Source organism: Girardinichthys multiradiatus, chromosome 7 (assembly GCF_021462225.1).
Source record: "Girardinichthys multiradiatus isolate DD_20200921_A chromosome 7, DD_fGirMul_XY1, whole genome shotgun sequence".
In the NCBI taxonomy this organism is placed as follows: domain Eukaryota; kingdom Metazoa; phylum Chordata; class Actinopteri; order Cyprinodontiformes; family Goodeidae; genus Girardinichthys; species Girardinichthys multiradiatus.
The window spans coordinates 615,244-641,648 of NC_061800.1; the positions used below are offsets into that span (position 1 = coordinate 615,244).

The following is a 26,405-nucleotide window of genomic DNA, read 5'->3' on the forward strand; positions in this document are numbered from 1 at the left end:
CACCAGAGTGTCATCAGATTTTCCAATATCAGCAGCTTTCACGTCATTTATGCAGCTTGTGCACCACTGCTACAGCCATCCGGGAGAGGCTCGGAGTAGAGCCGCTGCTTCTCGACATCGAGAGGAGCCAGTTGAGGTGGCTCGGGCATCTATACCGGATGCCTCCTGGACGCCTTCCTCGGGAGGTGTTCCAGGCACGTCCCACCGGCACGTCCCACCGGGAGGAGGCCAAGGACACGCTGGAGGGACTATGTCTCCCGGCTGGCCTGGGAACGCCTTGGGCTCCCCCCGGAGGAGCTGGAAGACGTGTCTGGGGAGAGGGACGTCTGGTCGTCTCTGCTGAGTCTGCTGCCCCCGCAACCCGGTCCCGGATGAAGCGGAAGACGACGAGTACGAGTAGCAAAATAGTTCTTTAAAAAAAAAGGTTTATTTTCACAGCACAAACTAAGTTCTCTGGCGTCGAAGGACTGGTGGCTTGGCTCCTACGTACTCCTCCAAGGCATCCACAATCAGATGAAGATCAGGGACACCTGTGGAAGGAGTACACCTAGCGGCTCAAGGGAGACTTCTGGTGGACAGGATATTCCCAAGCCCCAACAGTACCCCCCCCTCAACGACCGCTTCCACCATGTTGGAAGAGAAGCTATGTAGTCGGTGATCAGAGAACGGTCACAGAGAAAGGACCGGGGAACCCAGGTACGATCCTCAGGGCCCTAACCCTAACCCTGAGAAACATGGAAGGTAGAACAGCCACGGGACTGATGATCTTATCGATCACATAAGGACCAATAAATTGGTGGGACAGCTTCTTGGAAAAGGATTTCAGGGAAATGTTACGAGCAGACAGCCATACCTTCTGTCCTTGGAAGTACACTGGCGCCGGGACGCTGTGTCGATCCGCATAGTGGCGATTTCTGTCTGTAGTGTGCAGCAGCGCTGCCTCGGTGTTGGCCCAAATTCTTCAGCAGTGGCGAATATGGTGTCGTACAGAGCTCACATAAATCTTCTTCCTCATCAGCAGGAAACAGTGGTGGTTGATAACCTTAGGATACCTCAAAAGGGTACAACCCAATGGCAGCAGAAATGTGGGCATTGTGTGCATACTCAATCCAAGGAATGAATTCACTCCAGGTAGTGGGATCAGTGGTAGTTAGGCAGCGTAACATGGATTCCAGCTCCTGATTCATCCTTTCAGTCTGGCCATTAGTTTGGGGATGAAAACCTGATGATAGAGAAACTTGAGCGTTAAGTGCAAGGCAAAACTGCTTCCATACCTGTGAGGTGAATTGTGGGCCACGATCAGGTAGGATTTCTTGTGGAATGCCATGGAGATGGAAAACATGTTTGACCAGTAATTTAGCTGTCTGGAAGGCAGACGGAAGTTTCTTTAAGGCAACCAGATGGCAGGATTTGGAAAACCGCTCCATCACGGTGAGAATAGTGGTCATGCCGTGTGAGGGAGGTAATCCAGTGATGAAATCCAGTGCAATATGTGACCAGGGTCGTTTGGGTATAGGTAATGGTTGAAGTAGCCCAGCAGGAGGCTGATGAGAGGGCTTACTTCAGGCGCAGATGGTACAGGTGCCCACAAACTCCTTAAAATCATTGTGGAGAGTAGGCCACCAGAAGCGGCGGGTTATTAAAGCAATGGTGCAGGGAGAACCCGGATGTGCAGAGAACTTTGAGGCATGAAACCACTGAATCAAATGGGAATGAACAGACGGGGGGACAAAAGTCTTATTTGGGGGACAGTTGCTGGGACCAGGGTCATTTCGTGAGGTTAGGGTTGTGAGGTTGTCAATCTCCCAGGTTAAAGCGCCGATCTTGCAGCTAGGTGGTAAGAACGTGTTAGTAGCATCATCAGAAACATCAGGAGAGAATTGACAGGACAGAGCATCTGGCTTTACATTCTTTGATCCAGGATGGTAAGAAATAGTGAGATTAAACCTTGAAAAGAATAGGGACCACCGGGACTGTCGAGGGTTCAGTCTCTTAGCTGACTGGAGATACGACAGGTTTTTGTGATCTGTCCAGACCAGTACTGGTTGTGTGGAGCCCTCCAGCCAGTGACGCCACTCCTCCAGGGCAAGCTTGATAGCCAAGAGTTCACGGTCGCCTACATCATAATTCCTTTCAGTAGAGGTCAATCTGTGGGAAAAATAGGCACAAGGGTGGAGTTTAGCATCAACTTCAGAATGTTGGGACAATACAGCTCCCACCCCGATTCTGAGGCATCTACCTCCAGGATGAACAGCTTAGACGGGTCAGGTTGTTGCAGAATGGGTGCCTGAGCAAACCTCTCTTTTAAGGCATTGAAAGCTGCATTGGCTTCGGGAGACCAAGTGAAGGTTAACTTAGCAGAGGTGAGGTCAGTTAGAGGAGCAGCAATATGACTGAAGTTCCTGATAAAGCGACGGTAAAAATTAGCAAAACCCAGGAATCATTGCAGTTGCTTTCTGGAATCAGGTACGGGCCACTCTAGAGCTGCTTTAATCTTAGCAGGGTCTGGACACAACTGACCACTCTTCAGGACAAATCCTAAGAAGGACACAGTGGACTGGTGAAATTCACATTTTTCTGCTTTTATGTATAATCTGTTTTCTAATAGTCGTTGTAGTACCAGGCGGACGTGGGTCTGATGTTCGGCCAGATCTTTGGAAAAAATGTGTATATAGTCGAAATATACGAAAACAAAAATATTCAGGAAGTCGCGTAGCATGTCATTCACCAAAGCCTGAAAGACTGCTGAAGCATTGCAAAGACCAAAAGGCATTACCAAATACTCAAAGTGACCTAAGGGTGTCGTGAAAGCTGTTTTCCACTCATCCCCCTCTCTAATGCGTACCAGATCGTATGCGTTGCGTAAGTCTAGTTTGGTAAAAATAGTTGCCCCTTGGACAGGTTCAAAGGAGGCTGACAAAAGAGGAAGAGGGTATTTGTTCTTGGTAGTGATTGCATTTAAACCCCTATAATCTATACACGGCCGCAGAGACCCATCTTTCTAACTAACAAAGAAAAAATCTGCCCCTAACGGCGAAGAGGAGTGTCTGACTAGACCAGCAGCTAGAGACTTGGTAATATACTCTTCTAAAGCTTGACGTTCTGGATGTGAAATGGGATATAACCTGCTGGTGGGTAAGGGTGCTCCAGGGAGCAGGACAATGGCACAATCATAGGGTCGGTGTGGCGATAAGGATAGGGCTTTTTGTTTGCAAAATACCTCTCTTAGGTCGTGATAAACAGTAGGAACATCAGTCAACTCACAGGGGTCTGCCTCCTTGTGAACCACCAATGCAGCAGCTGGGGGAACGACTGACTGCAAACAGGAGGAAAGACAAAATGAAGAACAGGAGTGGAGTTTGGACCTGGACCAGTCCAAATGCGGATTATGCCCCTTCAACCAGCTAAATCCCAACACGATGGCTGATTGAGAGATGGGGAAAACATAAAAAGAAATGGGCTCACGGTGATTACCTGAGAGTCCTAGTTGAATGGGTCGTGTCCGGTGTGTGATACGGACCAAGTCTTTTCCATCCAAGGCAGTTACTCTAAACGGTGTGGAGAGTACTTCGGTAGGCAGTCCTAATCGGTCCACTAGCCCACAATTAATCGGGTCCTGTTCACAGCCAGAGTCTATGAGGGCTGACAGATCATAGGTGGAATCCGGCAACAAAATCTTAGCAGGCAGGACTAAATGGGGAGTTGCGGAAGCAGAGTCTTGGTCCGTCGGGCTCCTCGACATCACTGACGGACCCGATCTTTTGGTTGAACAGGGCAGGTGACTAGAAAATGCTCAGGCGAGCCACAGTACAGACAGAGATGTTCATTCAGCTCAAATTCTTCTCCTTTCTCTGATACGGTTGTCAATCTGTATGGCTAGGGCGATAAACTCATTTAAAGGTTCAGGTTCATCCAAAACTGCCAACTCATCTTTCAAAGGTTCATTTAATGCATGAAAAAATACTGCCTTTAAAGCGCTGAAATCCCAGCCAGACGCTGCCGCCAAGGTACGAAAATCAACTGAAAATTCAGCAACAGATTTAGTGCCTTGCTTTAAGCTCCATAAGTGGCGTGATAAGCCAGTTTTATCAGTTTCCTTGGAAAAGGTAAGTTTAAATTCATCGATGAAGTCTACAGTAAGAACAACCAAAACTGGAGGGATCATGAAATCTAGCCTCAGCCCACTTTAAAGCCTTTCCGGATAGCAAACCCAGGATATAAGAGATCTTGGCATTGTCATGAAGAAACGAATGAGGACATCGGTAGAAAACCAAAAAACACTGTAACAGGAAAGCCACCACATCCTACCTCACCCGAGAACTTTTCTGGGTTGGGAGAGGTGACGTCACAATGGGTAATCGACTGAGGCATCTGTGGGGCCGCAGCGCCTCCTGCTGGCATGGGGATAGGAACAGCGGCAGGCTGTAAGTGCTGAATGAGCCCCTGCATCTGCCCAGCCATCTGTTCCAAACGCTGATTAGAAATTGCAAGCTGATCATGAAGCTACCTGAGCATGGTGTCATGTGACTGGATTAGTTGGTGCTGATCTACCAACTCTCTCCTGAGTGAGTCTGCTTGGTCTTGTTGGCCAGATTGTTCTGCCATCACTTTAGGTAAATGTCTGACCCACATGCAAAACCTCACTCAGGAGCAAAATAGTTCCTTAGAAAAAAAGGTTTATTTTCCCAGCACAAACTAAGTTCAGGTCTTTCTCAGGTCAGTCAACCACGGGAGGGCACAAAGGCTTCTTGGCTTCTCTGGAGAGAGAGAGAGAAGTTACTCCGGGAAGGTCTTTTTAGAAACTGTGTAAAAAGCCTCTTGCTTACTGGGTTCCTGTCAGGTAGACAGCTCACGGAGGTTACAGTGGAGGTTGGGAATCCGGGAATCCAGGGGTCTTAGGGAGCCAAACCAGACAGCCAAAAATGAAAAAGATCCAAGGTCAAACAGTTGGTATGAAATACAGGTTAGAACACGGTTCCGGATAAGTGGATATGCCCACACCTCACAGGTACTAAAAAGAAGCAGGGAAAAACAGGTACTGGTTAGAACACACAGTAGTGTCAAGCAAGAATTACTTCAGCTAGGGATTTACCACATGGGCAAAACACTCTGGCGTCGAAGGACTGGTGGCTTGGCTCCTACGTACTCCTCCAAGGCATCTACAATCAGAAGAAGATCAGGGACACCTGTGGAAGGAGTACACCTAGCAGCTCGAGGGAGACTTCTGGTGGACAGGATATTCCCAAGCCCCAACATCTTTACTATGCTAAAACAATCCAACTAAACTACCAAGCAGAATTCAAGAATACGGAAGACCAATAAGTCAATCAACGTATGTTGACAACCATGGCCAATAAAGTGATGCAACATTACCATTCAATGTTATTTATGTTTTAGAACCAAGGATTATCTTGAAGAGTCTGGAAATGAAGTTAAATTAGTCTTGGAACTCGTACTCGTCGTCTTCCGCTTTATCCGGGACCGGGTCGCGGGGGCAGCAGACTCAACAGAGACGCCCAGACGTCCCTCTCTCCAGACACCTCCTCCAGTTCCTCCAGGGGGAGCCCAAGGCGTTCCCAGGCCAGCCGAGAGACATAGTCCCTCCAGCGTGTCCTGGGCCGTCCCCTGGGCCTCCTCCCGGTGGGACGTGCCTGGAACACCTCCCAAGGAAGGCGTCCAGGAGGCATCCGGTATAGATGCCCGAGCCACCTCAACTGGCTCCTCTCGATGAGGAGGAGCGGCGGCTCTACTCCGAGCCCCTCCCGGATGGCCGAGCTCCTCACCCTATCTCTAAGGGAGTGCCCGGCCACCCTACGGAGGAAGCTCATTTCAGCCACTTGTATCCGGGATCTCGTTCTTTCGGTCATGACCAAAGTTCATGGCCATAAGTGAGGGTAGGAACGTAGACCGACCAGTAAATTGAGAGCTTTGCTTTTCGGCTCAGCTCTCTCTTCACCACAACTGACCGGCACAGTGCCCCCATTACTGTGGCAGTCGCACCGATCCGTCTGTCGATCTCCCGCTCCATTCTTCCCTCACTCGTGAACAAGACCCCGAGATACTTAAACTCCTCCACTTGAGGCAGGAACTCCCCTCCAACCTGAAGAGGACAAGCCACCCTTGTCCGGTCGAGTACCATGGCCTCGGACTTGGAGGAGCTGATCCTCATCCCAGCCGCTTCACACTCGGCTGCGAACCGCCACAGCGCATGCTGTAGGTCTTGGCTAGAGGGGGCCAGCAGGACCACGTCATCTGCAAAAAGAAGAGACGAAATCCACTGGTCCCCAAACCCGACCCCCTCTGGCACTTGGCTGTGTCTAGAAATCCTGTCCATAAAAGTTATGAACAGGACCGGTGACAAAGGGCAGCCCTGCCGGAGTCCAAAATGCACTGGGAACAGGTCCGACTTAGTGCCGGCAATGCGGACCAAACTCCTGCTCCACTCGTACAAGGACCGGATGGCCCCTAGTAAAGGGCCCCCGATTCCATACTCCTGGAGCACCCCCCACAGGGCATCACGAGGGACACAGTCGAATGCCTTCTCCAGGTCCACAAAACACATGTGAACCGGTTGGGCAAACTCCCATGAACCCTCGAGCACCCTGTAGAGGGTGTAGAACTGGTCCAGTGTTCCACGGCCGGGACGAAAACCACACTGCTCCTCCTGAAGCAGAGGTTTGATTATCGGTCGGACTCTCCTCTCCAATACCCTGGCGTAGGCCTTACCAGGGAGGCTGAGGAGTGTGATCCCCCTGTAGTTGGAACACACCCTCCGGCCACCACCCCAGTCTGCCAGTCCAGAGGCACTGTCCCTGACCGCCACGCAATGTTGAAGAGACGTGTCAACCATGACAGCCCTACAACATCCAGAGACTTGAGGTACTCAGGGCGGATCTCATCCACCCCCGAAGCCTTGCCACCGCGGAGCTTTTTAACCACCTCGGTGACTTCAGCCTGGGTGATGAAAGAAGTCCGACCCCGATTCCCCAGCCTCTGTTTCCACCACGGAATGCGTGATGGCAGGATTGAGGAGATCCTCGAAGTACTCCTTCCACCGCCCGATAATGTCCTCAGTCTAGGTCAGCAGTCTCCCGCCCCCACTATAAACAGTGTTGGCGAAGCACTGCTTCCCCCTCCTGAGGCGACGGAACGGTTTGCCAAATCGCTTCGAGGCCAACCGGTAGTCCTTCTCCATGGCCTCACACCGAACTCCTCCCAGGCCCGTGTTTTTGCCTCTGCCACAGCCCGGGCCGCAGCACGCTTGGCCTCAACGGTACCCGTCAGACGCCTCAGGAGTCCCACAAGCCAACCACACCGATAGACTCCTTCTTCAGCTTAACAGCATCCCTTACTGCCGGTGTCCACCACCGGGTTCTGGGATTGCCGCCGCGACAGGCACCGCAGACCTTACGGCCACAGCTACGGGCAGCAGCATCGACAATAGATGCGGAGAACATGGTCCACTCAGACTCTATGTCTCCAACATTCCCCGGGATCTGGTCGAAGCAGGTGGGAGTTGAATACATCCCTGGCCGAGGGCTCCGCCAGACGTTCCCAGCAGACCCTCACTATGCGCTTGGACCTGCCAAGTCTGATCGGCTTTCTCCTCCTCCAGCGGATCCAACTCACCACCAGGTGGTGATCAGTGGACAGCTCAGCCCGTCTCTTCACCCGAGTGTCCAAAACATGCGGCCGAAGATCTGATGATACGACAAACAAAGTCGATCATCGACCTCGCTGCCTAGGGTGTCCTGGTGCCAAGTCCACTCACCTTATGTTTGAACATGGTGTTCAGTTATGGACAATCCGTGACTAGCACAGAAGTCCAATAACAAAACACCACTCGGATTCAGATCGGGGAGGCCATTCCTCCCTATCACGCCTCTCCAGGTGTCACTGTCGTTCCCCACGTGGGCGTGAAGTCCCCCAGCAGAATAATGGAGTCCCCGGAGGGGCACTATCAGCCAGCACCCCCGACAGGGACCGGCCAAGAAGGTCCGGTACTCTGCACTGCCACTCGGCCCGTAGGCTGAAATGATAGTCAGAGACCTCTCCCCAACCCGAAGGCGCAGGGATACGACTCTCTCATCCACTGGGGTAAACCCCAACACGAGACGGCTGAGCTGGGGGGCAACAAGCAAACCCACACCAGCCCGTGGGCCACTCCATAGTAGAACAGAGTCCAACCCCTCTCAAGGAGACGGGTTCCAGAGCCTTGGAACTAACTTAGGCAATTATTGGTATACCTAAAACAATATTAAATAAAACAATATTTTAAAGAATGATTTGCTGAATAAAATCAACCTTCTGGATGACTAATTCTCAATAGTGTTTAATTAGCTGACTTTATTTTGTACAATAATATTTAAAGAAATATTACTGAGGAAATATTAAAATAATATTTAAGGAAATATTAATTTAAATAAGAACCAAACCTCACTGGATAAATGGGTGTTAATGGGGTTTAATTTGTTATCATGTGTAGTAAAATAATATTTAGGGACATATTATTTCCTAGACTGGCAACTAACAACCTTTCTGGGTAAATATTCTTCCGCTGACTCATAAAGTGGGCGAGCACGTGTTCTTAGCCGTTAGCAGTTAAAGCTAACAAAGGAAGCTTATAGCTGGTTACCAGAATCAAACACAAACCTTTAAAATACCACTAATGAAACGGTTGAAATGCATAAGTGAAAACGAACATTAGTTTGATTATTTCATTCTGAACTAATCTTCTCTGCCCAAACACTACCTCTTACGTGAACCGTGCTGAAGAGGAGTTGTCTTAGGTGTTGAAGAAACATCAACGTGTGGGTAAACAAAGGGTTAACTTGCAGCTAACCTCTGTAGCTGGCCTGGCCGAACCGTACAACAAAGGCATGTTCGGCTCCTTGAATGGCCGCGATGCGGCGGGGTAGCTCTCGCTACCTGGACGTGCATGCAGGAAGGCATGCGATGCGGTCCTGGGCTCCTTTTCCAGGCCGTGAGGGATATCCGCTGTGATTAGGGCTGCTTCTTGACGCCTCAGAAGAAAAGTAACGCTTCTCTCATTACAACCTTTATATGAATGAATGCCGGACACTTGAAAAGTAAATCATTACTTAACTTTGTTGCATGTGATTGTAGTTACTTTTGAATCCAAGTTGAAGAGTCATGTCTGCCGGCCAGGAAGGAGACATACGCGCGTGTGATGCCTCTCCTGTCCGGCTCCCGCCTTGAATCCGCATGGAAAGGGGTCTGTTTGTTGGAACACGAGGTTTTATTCAAACAGTGACATCACGGGAAGTCCGCTGTTACTCCTGTTCCTGGCTGAGTTAGAAGTAAGTACCTGTGATTTATTTTGAAAATTCCAGAAAAGGTCAAACCTTTAAATGTTGTAATCCATGGCTGGACCCAACAATATCTTTCATTTTCTCGTTTAGACCTGTATAAGAAACGTTTTTCAAATCCTCACCATACATGGCAAGACAGGAAACAGTGTGACAGAAGTTTAAGACTTATAAGGTCAAACAATGTACTAAAAAAGGAATATTAGAAATGCTCTTCTTTGTTCAACACAGGAAGATTTCTTTATGAAGCTACAGTGAGTGTCGTCTACATGAAGGGACTGTATAAAAGGCACCATCATACATGGTGATAACACAACTGGTTACTAAAGGACCTCCACTCAAACATAATTGTAGTCCGATGCAGTGCTGTCCCTCCCCCACCTGCTCTGAGACTATAGGCAGACTAATTAAGCAGCTAAAATCAGAATGACACCAATGTAAAAAATTATGCGTAATAAGCCCTTAAAAAACACCTCATTTAGTGAAGGTTTGTTCCATATTTATGCTTCAACCAAGTTAAAATACATAAAAAAATGTTACAGATAATACAAAAACTAATAATAATAGTAATATGTAATTTATAATATGTATGAAAATAAATCTGCCAAACACATGGATCATTAAAGACTCTGGACTTCAGCACAACAGGAAATGGTACACTGAGCTTGCTGGTACTGATGCTCTTCTAACACATTCGAGACTCTTGCCCGAAATACTAAAACACAGCAGGTCATCTGAGAACCACCATTACAATTAAACTTACAATCATATTCAGTAAATTAGAATATGTGTTTGTTCCACTGAGGCATATTTGTCAAATTAAAAGTACCTTTTAAAAACAGCAACCTTGAAGCAGTTTATCTCTCTCTCTCTCTCTCTCTCTCTCTCTCTCTCTCTCTCTCTCTCTCTCTCTCTCTCTCTCGATAGACAGACAGACAGACAGACAGACAGACAGACAGACAGATAGATAGATAGATAGATAGATAGATAGATAGATAGATAGATAGATAGATAGATAGATAGATAGATAGATAGATAGATAGATAGATAGATAGATAGATAGATAGATAGATAGATAGATAGATAGATAGATAGATAGATAGATAGATAGATAGATAGATAGATAGATAGATATGTCTATATATATACCACTTCAAACACCTTACAATAAAGAGGAAATGTTTTTTATTACTATCCATCAAGGGTGAAAAATTGTACAAATCTAAGCAGGAGGTGAAACTACATAGTGCTGAGTGCTTTAAAGTGTATGATGAACCACAAGGTGTTGGTTACTCACTGTAGGAACATCCAAACACCTCCACTCTCAGGCCCATCCACCCGCTGGGGTTCCAGTCAAGAGGGACAAAGCGCAAGAAACGTGTCTTCACAGGGTGGGACAACTTGTTCTGGACGACAGTCTCTGAATTCACATTCCCGTCAAACCTCTGCAGGAAGAGGGAGGACAGAGTAGGTTTTATACAGAACAAGCCACCAATGGTCTACTTAGATCTGGTGAGGGTAGTAAAAGTGTCTCCAGAGTGGAGAAATGTATATCTCCTGAGCACATTGAACAGAAGCAGAGTGAAAACCTAAATCCCTCAGCAACCAAGAAAAACATAATATAAGCAGGGCCAAGGCAAGGCCAATGTCTGTTTCTGTTTCTTGAATAAACTATCTGATGTAAAGTGATAAGAATAATGGTGTGTTGAGAAATGTGAGAATATCCATTCTAACAGCACCATGAGAGGTGGTGGAGAAATGACCATTGAGGCAGCCTGAGGCAAACTAAGGGCTCTCATATCATGTTTTTCTCCCCACAGAGCTAAAAGCAAAGACCAGTACAACGATGATATGTCATTCTTTTTTGCTTTTTTCCATCCCTTGCTGACTTCCAGTCTGCACCAGACAATGCCAGAGGACATAAACAGTGAAACGGACTCAAAGATGGGGGCTAGAACAGAGAAAAACAACCTCTCCTCTAAAATGACTGATTACCAGCTCCACCATAACCGATTTCTGGGCAGGTGACATATCAAATCAATAAGCACGAAAAAGAACCAAGATGATAGATCTTTGACAGATAGGCTTCAGGCTTTTAGAAATGGTTCAACACATTCAGACAGGAAAAATCATTCAGCTTGCTTTTGGCAACAAGAGAACACAACGGGAAAGACCATGGAATGACCATTGGATGCTTGCAGAGAGCTGTGGAACAGAGGCATCATTAAATGCACCAGGACCCAGCTTCTTGCTGGATAATCAAAGCAGCGGCAGAGTGCTGTAGCTGATTTATGCCACTGCTTTCACCATTTTGAGCCATGGCCTGAGTGCAGCCTGGTGGCAGTGTCTTAAAACAGGAAGAGCTGAGCTTATTACAACACCCACTAAAATTTACATCAGCACAGGAGGGATTAACTAATGGCAAATGGTCTTTCTTATGTGGTTAATGTGTGTGCATTACCTCAGCTCCGCTGTGGAATGCCTCTGAAGGAAATTAACCAGGCTAAAGAGAATGTCATTAAGATGTACAGTATGAAGGATGGAAACAATTGGATCAATGTTTTGATGAAAACAGCCTACTGTGGATGTTAAACTGAGCTGCAGTTATAACACTAATTTAATTTAACTGCTGTTAGGTACTTAAAAGCTTGTATTATAGCACTGAAAATTAGAAATCAAATCCCAAGAATTTTCAAATCAACTATTCATCCACAAGGATAAGTAAAATGGGAAGTTGAAGGAAAATAGGCATTCTGAGCAATAATTTATGAGTAAGAAATTGTGAAGCAGGAGGAGGATGAGGCTGATTTTCTCTTTGAGGACCCACTGCTGGGCCAACACGCCTGAATGACTTCTCAGCATTCAGCCAAATTCTACAGAATGCTGCAGATGACCTAATTATTTGATTCAGTTGTGTTGAAGGACACTCGCCCTCAAGAACTGGAGTTTAAAACCTCTGGACCATTGGATGTGCTATGACCCTACAGCACTGAGGATGCAGGAAATACACCGTAAGCTCTGCATGTTTCCTATGAATTCTTGCTCCATCCCAGCTGATGACATCAGCTTTTCTTACTTGACCTACTCAAAGTTACCGTCTACAGTTCTCTATATTGTGCAGATCTAGTGGGCAATTTATCAGCTCCTAGGGTTGTTAAAGAGTTGTGGACAAATAAATACTAACAAATATAAATTGTAGAACTTTATAGTGTTATATAAATTGCATGCATCCATGCCATAACATTTAGCTAAACATGCCTGATCACAGCTGCAGAGAATACTCTACACAGATCAACCAAACTGGACTTTGTCTTAGTTCACTGGTCTTAAAATTACAGTGTATGAAAAAGTATAACATTAAAACCTAATTTAAATTAATATTCAATCCCTCTGCTGAACAAATTCTGTTTTAATTCCACCACAATGAATTAGTTATACTCTTTTTGCAAAGCAGATCTTTCTACACAGAAGAGCAGTCTAATTTACTACCATGAAAATCACACAGATTAGGTATTCTTCAGAGGGAGAAAAAGAAGAACAATGTTTAGTACTCTATTATTGAAGAAACGTTTTCTCATAATGCAAGAACAGGAAAAACTGCATAAAATCCCATTTTCCAAAACATGTAATCATGATGAAATCAGGTTAAAATAATAATAAACACTAGGTTGTGTTTTCCTGGATGGGTAAAATGCCTGAAAATAATGCTGCGATTTTTAGCTTCATAGTGGCAGTTGTGATTACTGACATCTCCAATATTAAAAGTCAGTAATGTTCCTTTAAAAACCACATAAATTTGAGCACATTTATTCAGTCAAGGAAAAAGACTCTATTTAACAATTATTGAAAACTAACAATCCCCATAAACAAATGCACTAAAGCAAACATTTTTTTTTAGTTGATCAGAATTTGTAGGAACCTCTAATTAGCAAACTATAACTTTCTGTTTAAATGGAGTATTAATATGATATGACACAGAGGCCCAATTATTTTAGACAATTATCACTAGGCTGGAGGAAAACAAAAAAACATCTAGATGATGACCTGTTAGGCATGTTAAGATCCCAAGTTTATACGTGTAAAATTTGCTATATGCTGTTTCAGGTCACTAATTAAAACACATTATATAGATTAAATACGCAGACTGATCGAAATCAATATTCATTCATTAAAATTTTTGTCCTGAGACCTAAATCCTGCAGTTAAACATGGCGGTCAGGTGAACAGAAGATACTCTAGAGGATCTCAAGAGAACCTCTTGGAATGGCCCTCTCTAGGTATTCGCAAACCTTGTAAAATATCAAAGGACAATACTAAATACCATCTTGTTGATAAAAGCAGGTTGTACAAAGTATTGACACCTGAGGTACCAGTGAGAGTGACAATGGTAAATTCTGTTATTGGTCTAAACATGGTATATTTTCCCCTGTGATGGCCAAACCCATGGACAGACTATATTTAAGTCGGTAACTCCCTTATGCATTATTGTTCATTTAAACACAACACCATTTTAGTTTGCAATAAAATGTTTATTGGTCAGTTTAAATACATTTGTTCTATTTGTAAGCGCGCACATTTAGTTTTTACTTATTTACTTATGTATGAACCATGGGTTATGAACCCATTTAACTAAACATGCCTGATCAGATGCTAGTCAGGGCTGAGCACACTTAAACACAATGGACTGATTGGACTGCACCACCAGTTCCTGCTGGAGGGGGGGCTTGGAGTTTTTTGGTGAAACAAGCTTTTCCATGTAAGTGAAAATTTGCATTTAAAGTTTAAGACTTTTGTTTTCTATTTTTTGGTGTTTAGTTTATTGACAAACTTAGCTGTACTGTGGTGTAGTTAGTGATTGTATTCTCTTTATATATATATATACTCCTCCACTTGAGGCAGGAACTCCCCTCCAACCCGAAGAGGACGAGCCACCCTTTTTCGGTCGAGAACCATGGCCTCGGAATTGGAGGAGCTGATCCTCACCCAGCCGCTTCACACTTGGCTGCGAAATGCCCCAGCGCACGCTGTAGGTCTTGGCTAGAGGGCGCCAGCAGGACCATGTCATCTAAAAAATCCACTGGTTCCCAAACCAGACCCTCCGGCCATTGGCTGCGCCTAGAAATCCTGTCCATGAAAGTTACGAATAGGACCGGTGACAGAGGGCAGCCCTGCCGGAGTCCAACATGCACCGGGAACAGGTCCGGCAGGCCAGCAATGCTAACCAAACTCCTGCTTTGCTTGTACAGAGACCGGAGGGCCCCTAGTAAAGGGCCACCAATTCCATACTCCTGGAGCACACCCCCACAGGGCATCATGAGGGACACAGTCAAATGCTTTCTCCAGGTCCACAAAACACATGTGGACCGGTTGGGCAAACTCCCATGAACCCTCGAGTACCCTGTAGAGGGTATAGAGCTGGTCCAGTGTTCCACGGCCGGGACGAAAACCACACTGCTCCTCCTGAAGCTGAGGTTCGACTATCGGCCGGACTCTCCTCTTTTCATCATTTTATTTAAGAATATTTTGTGTATGACTCGGCGCTAATGGTGTAGGGGTTAGGCGCGCGACCAGGAGGCTGTGGGCTGTGGTCCTCGATGTGGCTGTCCTGGGTTCGAGTCCCAGACCCGGCGACCTTTGCCGAAAGTCTTGTGAATTGAACTGAACTGAATTGAACTGAGACTATCACAGAGCAGGTGCATTTATACGGAGACTTGATTACACACAGGTGTATTCTATTTATCATCATCAGTCATTTGGGACAACATTGGATCATTCAGAGATCCTCACTGACCTTCTGGAGTGAGTTTGCTGCACTGAAAGTAAAGGGGCCGAATAATTTTGCACGCGCCACTTTTGAGTTTTTTATTTGGTAAAAAGGTTTGACACATTCAATAAATTTTATTCCACTTCACGATCAGGTACTGTCTCGAAGTAAGAAAGGTTATTGTGACCAGTCCAGACCAGGTACTATCTTGAAGTAAGAGAGGTTATTGTGACCAGTCCAGACTACAATGGGGTGAGTTATGCCCTTCAGCCAATGTTGCCATTCTTCCAGGGTCAGTTTAATGGCCAGGAGTTCTAACCCTCCAACGTAGCTCCTTTTAGGAGGAGAGAATGTTTAGAGAAAAACACACAGGGATGGAGCTTACTCTCTGATGAGGATCTTTGTGAAAGCACAACTCCAACCCCTGTGTCAGTAGCATGCACCTCTGGGACAAACTGATCTTTAGAATCTGGGTGGATGAAAATGAGGGCTGAAAAAATCTTTAGTTATAACAGCCGATTCAGCTTCATTAAGTGGTTAAAGCCCTGATCTTAAACCTATAGAAAATCTGCACTGACATTGAAAGTAAATAAGTAAGTATTTATGTTGCACCTTTTACAGAGGAGAGTATAAACATTTAAAGAACCACAAATTCATACACGACTAAAATGACAAATAGCAAAATGAATGAAACTAATTATTAGAAACTAAACGCCTGGTTGAATAGGAATGTCTTCCGCTGTGTTATAAATGAGTCCAGACTCTGAAGACAACAAAAACCTGGTCCTTGGGAGTATCAGTAGATTTTGGTTTGAGGACCTGAGGGCTCAGGTTGAAGTATGTGGCCTTAACTATTCAGGAGGAGCTTGACCATGCAGGGCCCTGACAGTTAAAGAGGAACAAAACCCCAAATAAACTTTTTTAGCAGATAAACTGTATAAACCTGGCCTTAAGTGTGCTATCTTTATGTTACTGTGTTATTGTTTTAAATTTCATGTAAACTTGTTTAATTCTGCAATTATTGTCCTAAAACCCTCTTAGTGCTGACCTCTTTGGGTTGAACGGTGGTTACTGCAGTTGGATTTTTCTATTGGTTTGATAGGTACAGCTTGGTTCATGCTTATGTCACAGCCCCCGTGTTTGGGTATAAAATCATCTCAATCCAACATGCCCCCATAGCGATTCAGGAGTTGGAATTGGTTCTCCACTGCCTAGGTAGCGCCGACTTCAGGCATTGCTGAGTCAGAGCCTTGAGCCAGTGGCTTGAACTGATAAGGCTCAGGCCTGCTGGGCTCCAGAAAGCCTCTCTACAGGTCCTTATCAAAATATTAGCATATTGTGATAAAGTTAATTATTTTCCATAATGTCATGATGACAATTTAACATTCATATATTTTAGATTCTTTGCACACTAACTGAAATATTTCAGGTCTTTTATTGTCTTAATACGGATGATTTTGGCATACAGCTCATGAAAACCCAAAATTCCTTTCTCACAAAATTAGCATATCATTAAAAGGGTCTCTAAACGAGCTATGAACCTAATCATCTGAATCAACGAGTTAACTCTAAACACCTGCAAAAGATTCCTGAGGCCTTTAAAACTCCCAGCCTGGTTCATCACTCAAAACCCCAATCATGGGTAAGACTGCCGACCTGACTGCTGTCCAGAAGGCCACTATTGACACCCTCAAGCAAGAGGGTAAGACACAGAAAAACATTTCTGAACGAATAGGCTGTTCCCAGAGTGCTGTATCAAGGCACCTCAGTGGGAAGTCTGTGGGAAGGAAAAAGTGTGGCAGAAAACGCTGCACAACGAGAAGAGGTGACCGGACCCTGAGGAAGATTGTGGAGAAGGGCCGATTCCAGACCTTGGGGGACCTGCGGAAGCAGTGGACTGAGTCTGGAGTGGAAACATCCAGAGCCACCGTGCACAGGCGTGTGCAGGAAATGGGCTACAGGTGCCGCATTCCCCAGGTCAAGCCACTTTTGAACCAGAAACAGCGGCAGAAGCGCCTGATCTGGGCTACAGAGAAGCAGCACCGGACTGTTGCTCAGTGGTCCAAAGTACTTCTTTCGGATGAAAGCAAATTCTGCATGTCATTCGGAAATCAAGGTGCCAGAGTCTGGAGGAAGACTGGGGAGAAGGAAAAGCCAAAATGCCAGAAGTCCAGTGTCAAGTACCCACAGTCAGTGATGGTCTGGGGTGCCGTGTCAGCTGCTGGTGTTGGTCCACTGTGTTTTATCAAGGGCAGGGTCAATGCAGCTAGCTATCAGGAGATTTTGGAGCACTTCATGCTTCCATCTGCTGAAAAGCTTTATGGAGATGAAGATTTCATTTTTCAGCACGACCTGGCACCTGCTCACAGTGCCAAAACCACTGGTAAATGGTTTACTGACCATGGTATCACTGTGCTCAATTGGCCTGCCAACTCTCCTGACCTGAACCCCATAGAGAATCTGTGGGATATTGTGAAGAGAACGTTGAGACTCAAGACCCAACACTCTGGATGAGCTAAAGGCCGCTATCGAAGCATCCTGGGCCTCCACATCAGACCTCAGCAGTGCCACAGGCTGATTGCCTCCATGCCAAGCGCCGCATGGAAGCAGTCAGTTCTGCAAAGGATCCCCACCAAGTATTGAGTGCCATAACGGTACTGATTATTGAAGGTTGACGTTTGTTGTATTAAAAACACTTTTCTTTCTTGGGTCAGATGAAATATGCTAATTTTGGAGATAGGAATTTTGGGTTTTCATGAGCTGTATGCAAAATCATCCGTATTAGACAATAAAAGACCTGAATATTTCAGTTAGTGTGCAATGAATCTAAAATATATGAATGTTAAATTTTCATCATTACATTATGGAAAATAATGAACTTTATCACAATATGCTAATATTTTGAGAAGGACCTGTAGACGATTTGGTGATGAGAGGGTGAAAAATCCTCAACTTCAAAAGATCTATCTGTGGCAAAACTACCAGCGTCGATATGCACACTCTTAATGTCAGTCAGTCATTTTCTACTGCTTATTCCATAGTGGGTCGCGGGGGAGCTGGTGCCTATCTCCAGCAGTCTATGGGCGAGAGACAAGGTACACCCTGGACAGGTCGCCAGTCCATCGCAGGGCAACACACAAACAACCATGCACACACTCATTCATCTAAGGGCAATTTAGAGAGACCAGTTAACCTAACAGGCATGTCTTTGGACTGTGGGAGGAAGCCAGAGTACCCAGTGAGAACCCACACATGCATGGGGAGAACATGCAAACTCCATGCAGAAAGACCCCCGGATGGGAATTGAACCCAGGACCTTCTTGCTGCAAGGCAACAGTGATACCAACTGCACCACCATGCAGCCCAAATCTACCAGCGTCGACATGCACACTCTTAATGTTTTAATGTGAAATTAAGCTGGCTGCCACTTTTCCTCGTCATCCTGATCACACCCCCGCTTAACCCCCTGCGCTCAACCCCACACTTTGCACCGCCCACTTTGGTGGGATTTTTCAAAATTGGTCTGGGGGCGGAGTAATTCTTTTACATGCGGTTTACTTCCACTTGAAGGTCAGGATTTTAAAGTGAACTCAAAATGAAACAGGTGACAAGTGCAACAGCATTGAAATACAGAAATATACTGAAGTAATTGTATGTGCTCTCTTTGATAGCCACTAAAGGAGCTATAACCATTAATGTTTATTTTCTTTCCTATAGAAAGCAGTACTGGATCAGTGCTTCTGTGTTCTGCTTCTTTGTTCTCTTTGTGTCTCTGCTCTGTTCTCTCAAAGCCCCAGGCGATCGTGGCAGATGGCTGCTCACACTGAGCCTGGTTCTGGTTCTGCTGGAGGTTTCTTCCTGTTAAAAGGGAGTTTTCCTCTCCACTATAGCTACATGCATGCTCAGTATGAGGGATTGCTGCAAAGTCAACGCCAGTGACTGTCCACTGTCACTACATGCTCGTTCAGGAGGAGGGAATGCTGCAAGTCACTGACTGGATGCAATCTGCTGGGTTTCCTTAGATAGAAAAACGTTTTTAAACTAAATCTGACTGCACTGTTTTATAGTTAGGGTTCATCGGGATGTATGTACCTAACTCGAAATCTGTATGATTTGACTGAATTGACTTTGTAAAATGCCTTGAGACGACATGTGCCGTGAATTGGCGCTATACAAATAAAACTGAATTGAATTAATTTGAATTGAATTGAACTGAACTGAATGTAAGAATGCTGATATACTGTCAAACGAGGCTAATTTTTAACACAGCAAGCTGTCTCCATCTTCCATTGAGAATTTCTTCTGAAACAAGCAAAACTGCAAATTAAAACGTGTTTATGCATGTCCACACTGCACACAAAAACACTCGATAATACTGTAAAGACCACGTTACACTAAACAAACGGCAACTGGTGTTATAAAATAGGTTTTATATGTAGATCACTACACACTGCATCCCTGCTAAATTGTCCACATTCTTGTTATTTGATCCTCATTATTAAGTTCATAGTATCTGGATCTGAGCCATATACCCTCTAATTGACTCGGCACTCTACTTACTCACATAACAACGCTCAGATGTACGTCATCCAGAGTTATTTGTATTCTAAAGACATCCCACCATAGAAGCAGCTCAGTAGCCACTCTGATGTTTATGTGGAAAATGTTGCAGCAGAGCTTGCTGTGGTAACATGTGGGAGATGAAGTGTAGTCTGTAAATAAGGACTTGAGGGTTCAAAAAATGTTCCAAAGAGCCAGAGGAGCAGGGTCAGTCCCTATCCACCAAAACAGCCTCACCCTGTGGTGACTTCATTATTTCTATTTATGTTGCTGTCACTGTGGAACAGTTCCTCCCTGTTAATTAAGACTCTTTATGCTTCCTCTCCAGTGATGAGCTCCCTTGTGTCAGTTTTTTTTTTTTGCATACCAAACAAGCACATACGTTTATTTTAATCAATTCACTTGGGGACAAGTTTTGCTGCTGGCACTGCCGACACTACAGTATGTTCTAGAAGGTTAGTGGGAAGTTAAACAGCCAGAGGCATTACCACGTTAAGAAACACAACAAGAGCAAAACCATGCTGAGAGAGGAAATACTTTAGTGATCCCTGATCGTCAGTCTGTCACCTGCAAGTCTCTTAACTCCATTGACAGTCTCAGATATTTCTTCAGTCTAAGCACATAATAGGGAACCTTTCCTGTTTTCCTCATGGTGTTTTGGTTGAAGCTGTGTTACTCATTATTCACAATCCTTGAAGTTTTCACTTCTTTAGCACAATATAAACACAAAATTCAATGTATGCCTTTGGGGTTTTATGTGATAAAACAACACAAAGTACTTCATGATACTGAAATGGAAGGAATTGACACAGGGGCTTTTCAAACTTTGCTTCAAATTGAAATCTAAAATGCTGTGGCATGCATTTGTGTTCAAATCCTTGAGTCGATACTCTGTACTCCAATTACAACTGCAAATCTTCTGAGCTATGTTTCTATCAGCTTTGTACATCTAAAGATAGAAACATTTGACCAATGTTCTTTGCTAAAAGCTGGAGCTCAGTCAGATTGGATGGAGAGTGTTTGTGAAAAATGTTTCATTTATGCCAGACCTAGTGGCATAGGGCAGTATGTAGCACTGTAAAGAGTCTAATATCTGTGTCCCAACTGCAAGCATAGATGTTTTATTGTTCTGTGATGAAACCATAGAAAAACCTGCTATCTAAGCTTAGCTCACTTACTTGTTGGTTATAACAACAAGCCACTGTAATATCTGCACTATTTTTGGCAATTGCACAATAGAACCACCTGGCCTCATACACAAAATAAAACAAAAACACCAATGAAACTGTTGATTGATGGTTATGTGTGCTGGTACCGATGCCCGGTACCTGGAAATCGGTATCTGTTCTCAATGGTACAAATGTTGATGACCTTCAATTCTTCCATTCTTTTTTTTTTCTGCAGTCTGAAAACTTGGATTGCTCACTTCCTCTTGGGGGCCATCTCAACTTTGGTCTAAATGAAGAATTAGACAGGCTGAGCACAACTGGGACTCAGCGCAGTTGGCAATCAATAAATCTAGTTAAACAGTACATGAGTGATTACGGACTTTCTGATGCATGGCATCCTCTTCATCCAAACCCACCCCAGCTAACTGTGGTTTTGGAAACTCTTTCATTAACTGGTTAAAATTATTATACAGTTCCCCGGTGGCATGTATCAGGACAAATAACCAAACATCTTCCATCTTCTATTTTCAGAGGGACACCAGGCAGGGATGCCCACTTTCTTCCTTATTTATTTGTGATTTTGCTACCACTAGTGGCAGCAATCCGGCAAGCTAAAGATATTAAAGGCATAAAATGCATGAATATCTGAATACCTGGAAAATATATTTGGAGAACTTCAGTTCATCCCATTTAACAGATTAATTATACAATATGGGATGGACAAGAATACATTTTTAGAATATCAAGAAATTAAATCTATAATAAAACATAAATTTAGGCTTAAAAACTTTGGGTTACAAATGCCATCAATTGTACTAGAGTTCCTAAAACTCACGCACTATTGTTATGTACACCCTATCAGAGGTTCTGGTGCCTGATATGTGAAGACTTCTGAAAGTGTCTGAGACGTAGTATTTCACCTTCTCCCTCAGTTTGCTTGTTGGGGGTCTATGGGTTTGGGGTTGCTGGGGGTCTGGCGCCAGGGGCTGTGGCCCCAACTGGGGTGGGGCTTTTGTAGCTCTTGGGGGCGGCATGTGGTGGCTGCAGGCGATGCTTCTGGGGAGCCTGTGTAGGCAGACATAGGTTACTGCCCTGGTGGCCGTGCTGCTCCTGGGTGGGTCTGGGCTGGGCTTGGGGGCTCTGCGTTCCTGGGGCGTGTTGCCCCCGAGCTGGGGTCCTGACTGGGCCAGGAGGGCTTGGGTGCATCGGTGGGTGTAGGGGTGTAGGGGGTACCATTTTGGGTGTACCATTTTCTATGGTTGACACAGGCAATCCATAATGAAACAAAATCCTCTCTGGGACACAGAACCTGTCTGTTAACATTATGATAGGTGAACATCGCTATTCTCAGAGTCTGTGTGTGTGTGTGTGTGTATATGGTGTACGTTTCATGGCTTCGGTGTTTCTCAGTTGGTGCTGGAGGTTCTCAGGTGTGCTGGAAGACAGGTGTGACCTATCTACTGATTACATGGAGGAGTACTTAAGCGGGAAGCTGTCAGTACTTCGATGCCAGAGTGTTTGCCTTAGTGGTAACAAGCTCAGCCTCTCCTGATTTTTGCTTCGTTTCATGTGCTCTTAGTAACTCTTGAGTTTGTTCCCTCGCAGGTTTTTGCCTGAGGCTTTGTGTACTTTGCTGAGTTCTGACTTCATTCCGGAGGTTCTCTGAACAATCTGGATAATTATCTACTGAGTACTGGATCAAACATCTTGTGGATTTCTCTGCCTACCGTCTGTACCTCTTGGACACGGATCAAGCTGGCAGCTTCTTGCTTCCTTCAACCCCAGGAGCAAGGCATAAGCGTACCCTGTTCCTCCCTCCTTAGCAATCATTGGCACCTGTGCTTCAACTGGTTTGCACCTAACCAGCAACTGAGAAGACAACTGGACAACCCCACTTCACAAGCTAAGACTCTGAATCCCTCTACCCCTGGTGGTTCAAGCAACAGCAATTTAGTAAGCCATTTCTCAGATCACTAAAATCAGTTACAATATATTGTTCGTTTATTCACCAGTTCCTTCTCCTTTCTTCCCATACAGTTGGAGTTTCCAGTTCTTATGCCTTATTACTTCGCTGACAATAAAACATGTTAAAACATTACTTCTGAATGTTTTCTGTATGTGGGTCAAAACTGTGTTGAAAATGACAGCTATATTATACTTGGATGTTATTGTTTGAACAGATGAATGTGGCACCTTCAGGCATCTGGAGATAGACATTCTCTGCCTGATATCTTGAGTTATTTCTCTGGATTTTCCCATGATATCACACAAAGAAGCACAGTGTTTGAGGTGTTATATTTAAATAGACCCACAAGTGATCCTTCATTTAACTAAGAAAGCCATGAAATCGTCATCTTAGCCTTCCCAAATTGTTTAAAGACATAGGAATTTGGTGTATATAAATGTTAAAAAAGTTAATAAAATGATGTCTCTGTTTTCTTGTAGGAAATAGGAGTAAATTTGATAACCCTAACTGACCTTAAATATGCAATGATTAGGGTGATGTCAGAAATTAGAACAAATGGTCTGCTTGTTTTATGCAGTGTATGTGAATATCTGGTTTCAACTGTATTTGAAGAAAATAGCATTTTATTGAGGTTAAAGGTTGGATGTTTTAAGGGCTTTGAATTTATTTTCTCAGTTTGCTTTATCCTGATTATCCAGCACTATACCGTGACACCCTCTGATCATGTGTTGTACAATTAAACTTAATGTTTCTGTAAAAACTTACATGCTTGTTTTGTCTCTTACATTCCTGACAGTGCTAACCTCATCATTACCCCCTACCTCTCCTCTTTATGTGAGCAATATCTTAAAAAAAACACAACTGAATATTATTTCCTCTGAATGAAAACATGTATAGTGTGGAGCAGCAGGGAATGTTTGAGAATGTCTAAGAAACATACATCTGTTTTTCAAACCTTTGACCGTTTGGTTTCTGCAGTTTAAATAAATCCTTTGGAAATAGCAGTGCCTGCTTTAACCAAAGACCCTGTATGATGTGTGCAATATCCTTCTGAGGTTATTAACTGTATGGTCTCTGCAAAAATCCATGGATTCGAAGACAGATGTGTTTTAACAGGAAATTTATATAATTCTTCATTACCCTTACAAAGCCTTATTTAATAATCTCTTTTTAATGCAGCAGTATAATAAATGTGTGAAACAAATTCTTCTTCTTGGGGGGTATTTAAACATTAACTTTCATGCATGTTAACGATTCAGGTAGATAAGGATCTAAGGATTAAAATGTGTTTGCCTGAGCGCCAAAGAGTAATTTTATGCAGCTAATTTCCTTTCTCCAACCACAGTGGTAATGGTGCTTCTAACTGGACCAATGTTGCACAGCTTACAGGAAATTTGAGCTACCCTTTGGTCACTATATTTGATAGATGTTGGTAAAATGAAGGGTTTGCACTGTCGTCACTAAATTGCATTGTTCCAAACATCTATTTTGAAAGAATCAGCCATTATGAGTAGGATTGTTGGAACATATTACAGAGGCTGTTATGGTTCTCAAAAGACGAGTCACATTGAGGACATTTGTTTGCTTCAACTGTTTTTGGCAAGATCCTCATCTGATGCAGTGATACTACATGGGCTAGAAGGGTTCTAAGGAATTACCTCCTACTCAAGGAGAAACATTTTGTTTTTATGGTGAAAAGAAAATCATCAATTAATGCATCAATTAATGTGTTCATGTGTCTACATGCAACTTAACCCTTAGAGGTGAGTGCAGGCACCAGAGGTTAGGTTAATATAATACCCTCCCTCTTGATGCCATTGAGCGTGCCCACCCCCAAGGCCCTACATGTGATTGCCATGAAAATGTTATAAATGAGAGTGTCTAAGTTGTCCAATACAATTGGGGCACAGGCTGCCATGGGACTGCAGAGATGGAAAACCCTTGCGGGACTCAAATGGCGCACCGAAGGCCCTACATGAGTGGTAGTGTGATGGAGTGGACAGAGGGAGGTGTCCGGGGATGAGGAGGGAAGGACTGGGGGACAAAATGCTCTCCCAGGGAGCCAGCTCCCCGACTGACCGCAGTAGGCAACCCTGTTCGCTGAGTTCCAACAAAGGACAGTGGCATAGACACATCCATCGGACAAAAGGCTAGGAACAGGGACCAGACCCTGAGAACCGACCAAAAACCGGAACCAACACCCCCAGGAACCACCCAAATCCCGATCCCCAGCCCTGACACCCAGGCCCCGACCCGAAGAAGCCAACGACCCCCAACAAAATGGAGCCAGCTGGAAGCGTGCGCATCAACAACCAACAGTGCGGCCCAACTACAGCAAAAAGGGCAGAGCAGTGCAACCAGAATACGCCACACAAAGGAGGGCACTTGACCAACATGCCCAACCACCCCCAAACCCACGGTGCAAAGCCAACAGAGCATCCAGTCCCCGATGCCTGGCACTGAACCGCAGCCACAACCAGGCAAGCGGGGCAACAAAACACATCCCAACCCAATATTTGCAGATTTTTTTCGTTAATCAGTTTCTAAAATTTGCTATTGTTTTAAAACTTAACATTAGTTTTTTTTTACGTGTTAGCTCCTTTAGATTATTCACAATGGAACTAACCTCCTCATTAAGCTAGTATTTTAATTCTTGGCCACTAGTGTTTATGTCTTACCTCCTCCTGTATGAACAAATATTAACTTACATAATTTTGCTTCATTGGCTGCCAGTGCTTTCTTATTTTTTATACTCTCCCTCTCTGCTCCTCATTACCCTTTGGCTGTTTCTCTGTGTGGCTCTGCACGGCTGTAACAGACAGAAAGGAGGGGAGGGGGTGTCTATCCTCAGTTTGGGAGTTTCAGCAAGGTAGATACCTGAGTGAGACACACAAATGGCATGGATTGTTTACTTAAAAAATCAAGCACGACCAAAACTGAGCCTTTGGTCCTGCCACTCTGCGACAGATGAGCATGCCAGACCAGCGGCCAGGCCAAAGGGAAATGTAACGGCCAGTCTGCGTCTGGGCCTAGGTGACAGGACTTATATGAACCCTCTTTTAATAGCCTGTAACAGTTTAGAAATCCCAGAATTAAAGCCAGAAACCAACAAACAAATATCTGCAATTTTTCCAGCTTTAATTTGAGCCCTATTTTATAAAACTCATATAAGAAATAAGGGCACTACAACCGTTTTTCTGACACATAACTGTTAATGCTGCGTTGGAACAACATGGTTTTGTTGACACTACTAGAATTATGCCACTCAGGGTGACAGCATGTTGGAGTAGCTCTGTTGTTTTTGCTCTTATATGCTATATTTAAACTCACATTCCTACTTTTGTGGATGAAGATAGCTTTTTTCAGATAATTGTTACCTCTAAGTGTTGGATAGTATTCAGATGGAAGGGTTTCTGCTGAAACATTTTTACGTCTGGACATTTGATATGATGCGTAACTAAATATTTCATCTCCATAGTTTGACCCGGCTCCAAAAGCCTTAGATCTCACAGTAAAGTCAGCAGATTCTGTTGTCTCATTAGTTCCCTTCTGTTCAGTTGTTGACAGTAAGCTGTTACCTTTGAGCTTATAGACGGGTGTGAGATGGAACCTGTCAA

General features: G+C 44.5%; 1 protein-coding gene and 1 long non-coding RNA gene across 3 annotated transcripts in view; one reads left to right on the top strand and one right to left on the bottom strand.

The window, feature by feature from the left end:
* cntnap5a (contactin associated protein family member 5a) overlaps positions 1-26,405 on the bottom strand; it is a 299,922-nt gene that overhangs the window by 185,774 nt on the left and 87,743 nt on the right. For both annotated transcript variants that reach the window (XM_047371007.1, XM_047371008.1), the window contains one exon: positions 10,627-10,774. In XM_047371007.1, coding sequence (XP_047226963.1) covers positions 10,627-10,774 — 148 coding nt within the window. The remainder of the gene's footprint in view (positions 1-10,626; positions 10,775-26,405) is intronic.
* On the top strand, positions 22,377-22,920 carry LOC124871585. The gene is made up of 2 exons (XR_007039047.1): positions 22,377-22,775; positions 22,860-22,920. It is a non-coding gene; the product is annotated as an uncharacterized LOC124871585 (long non-coding RNA).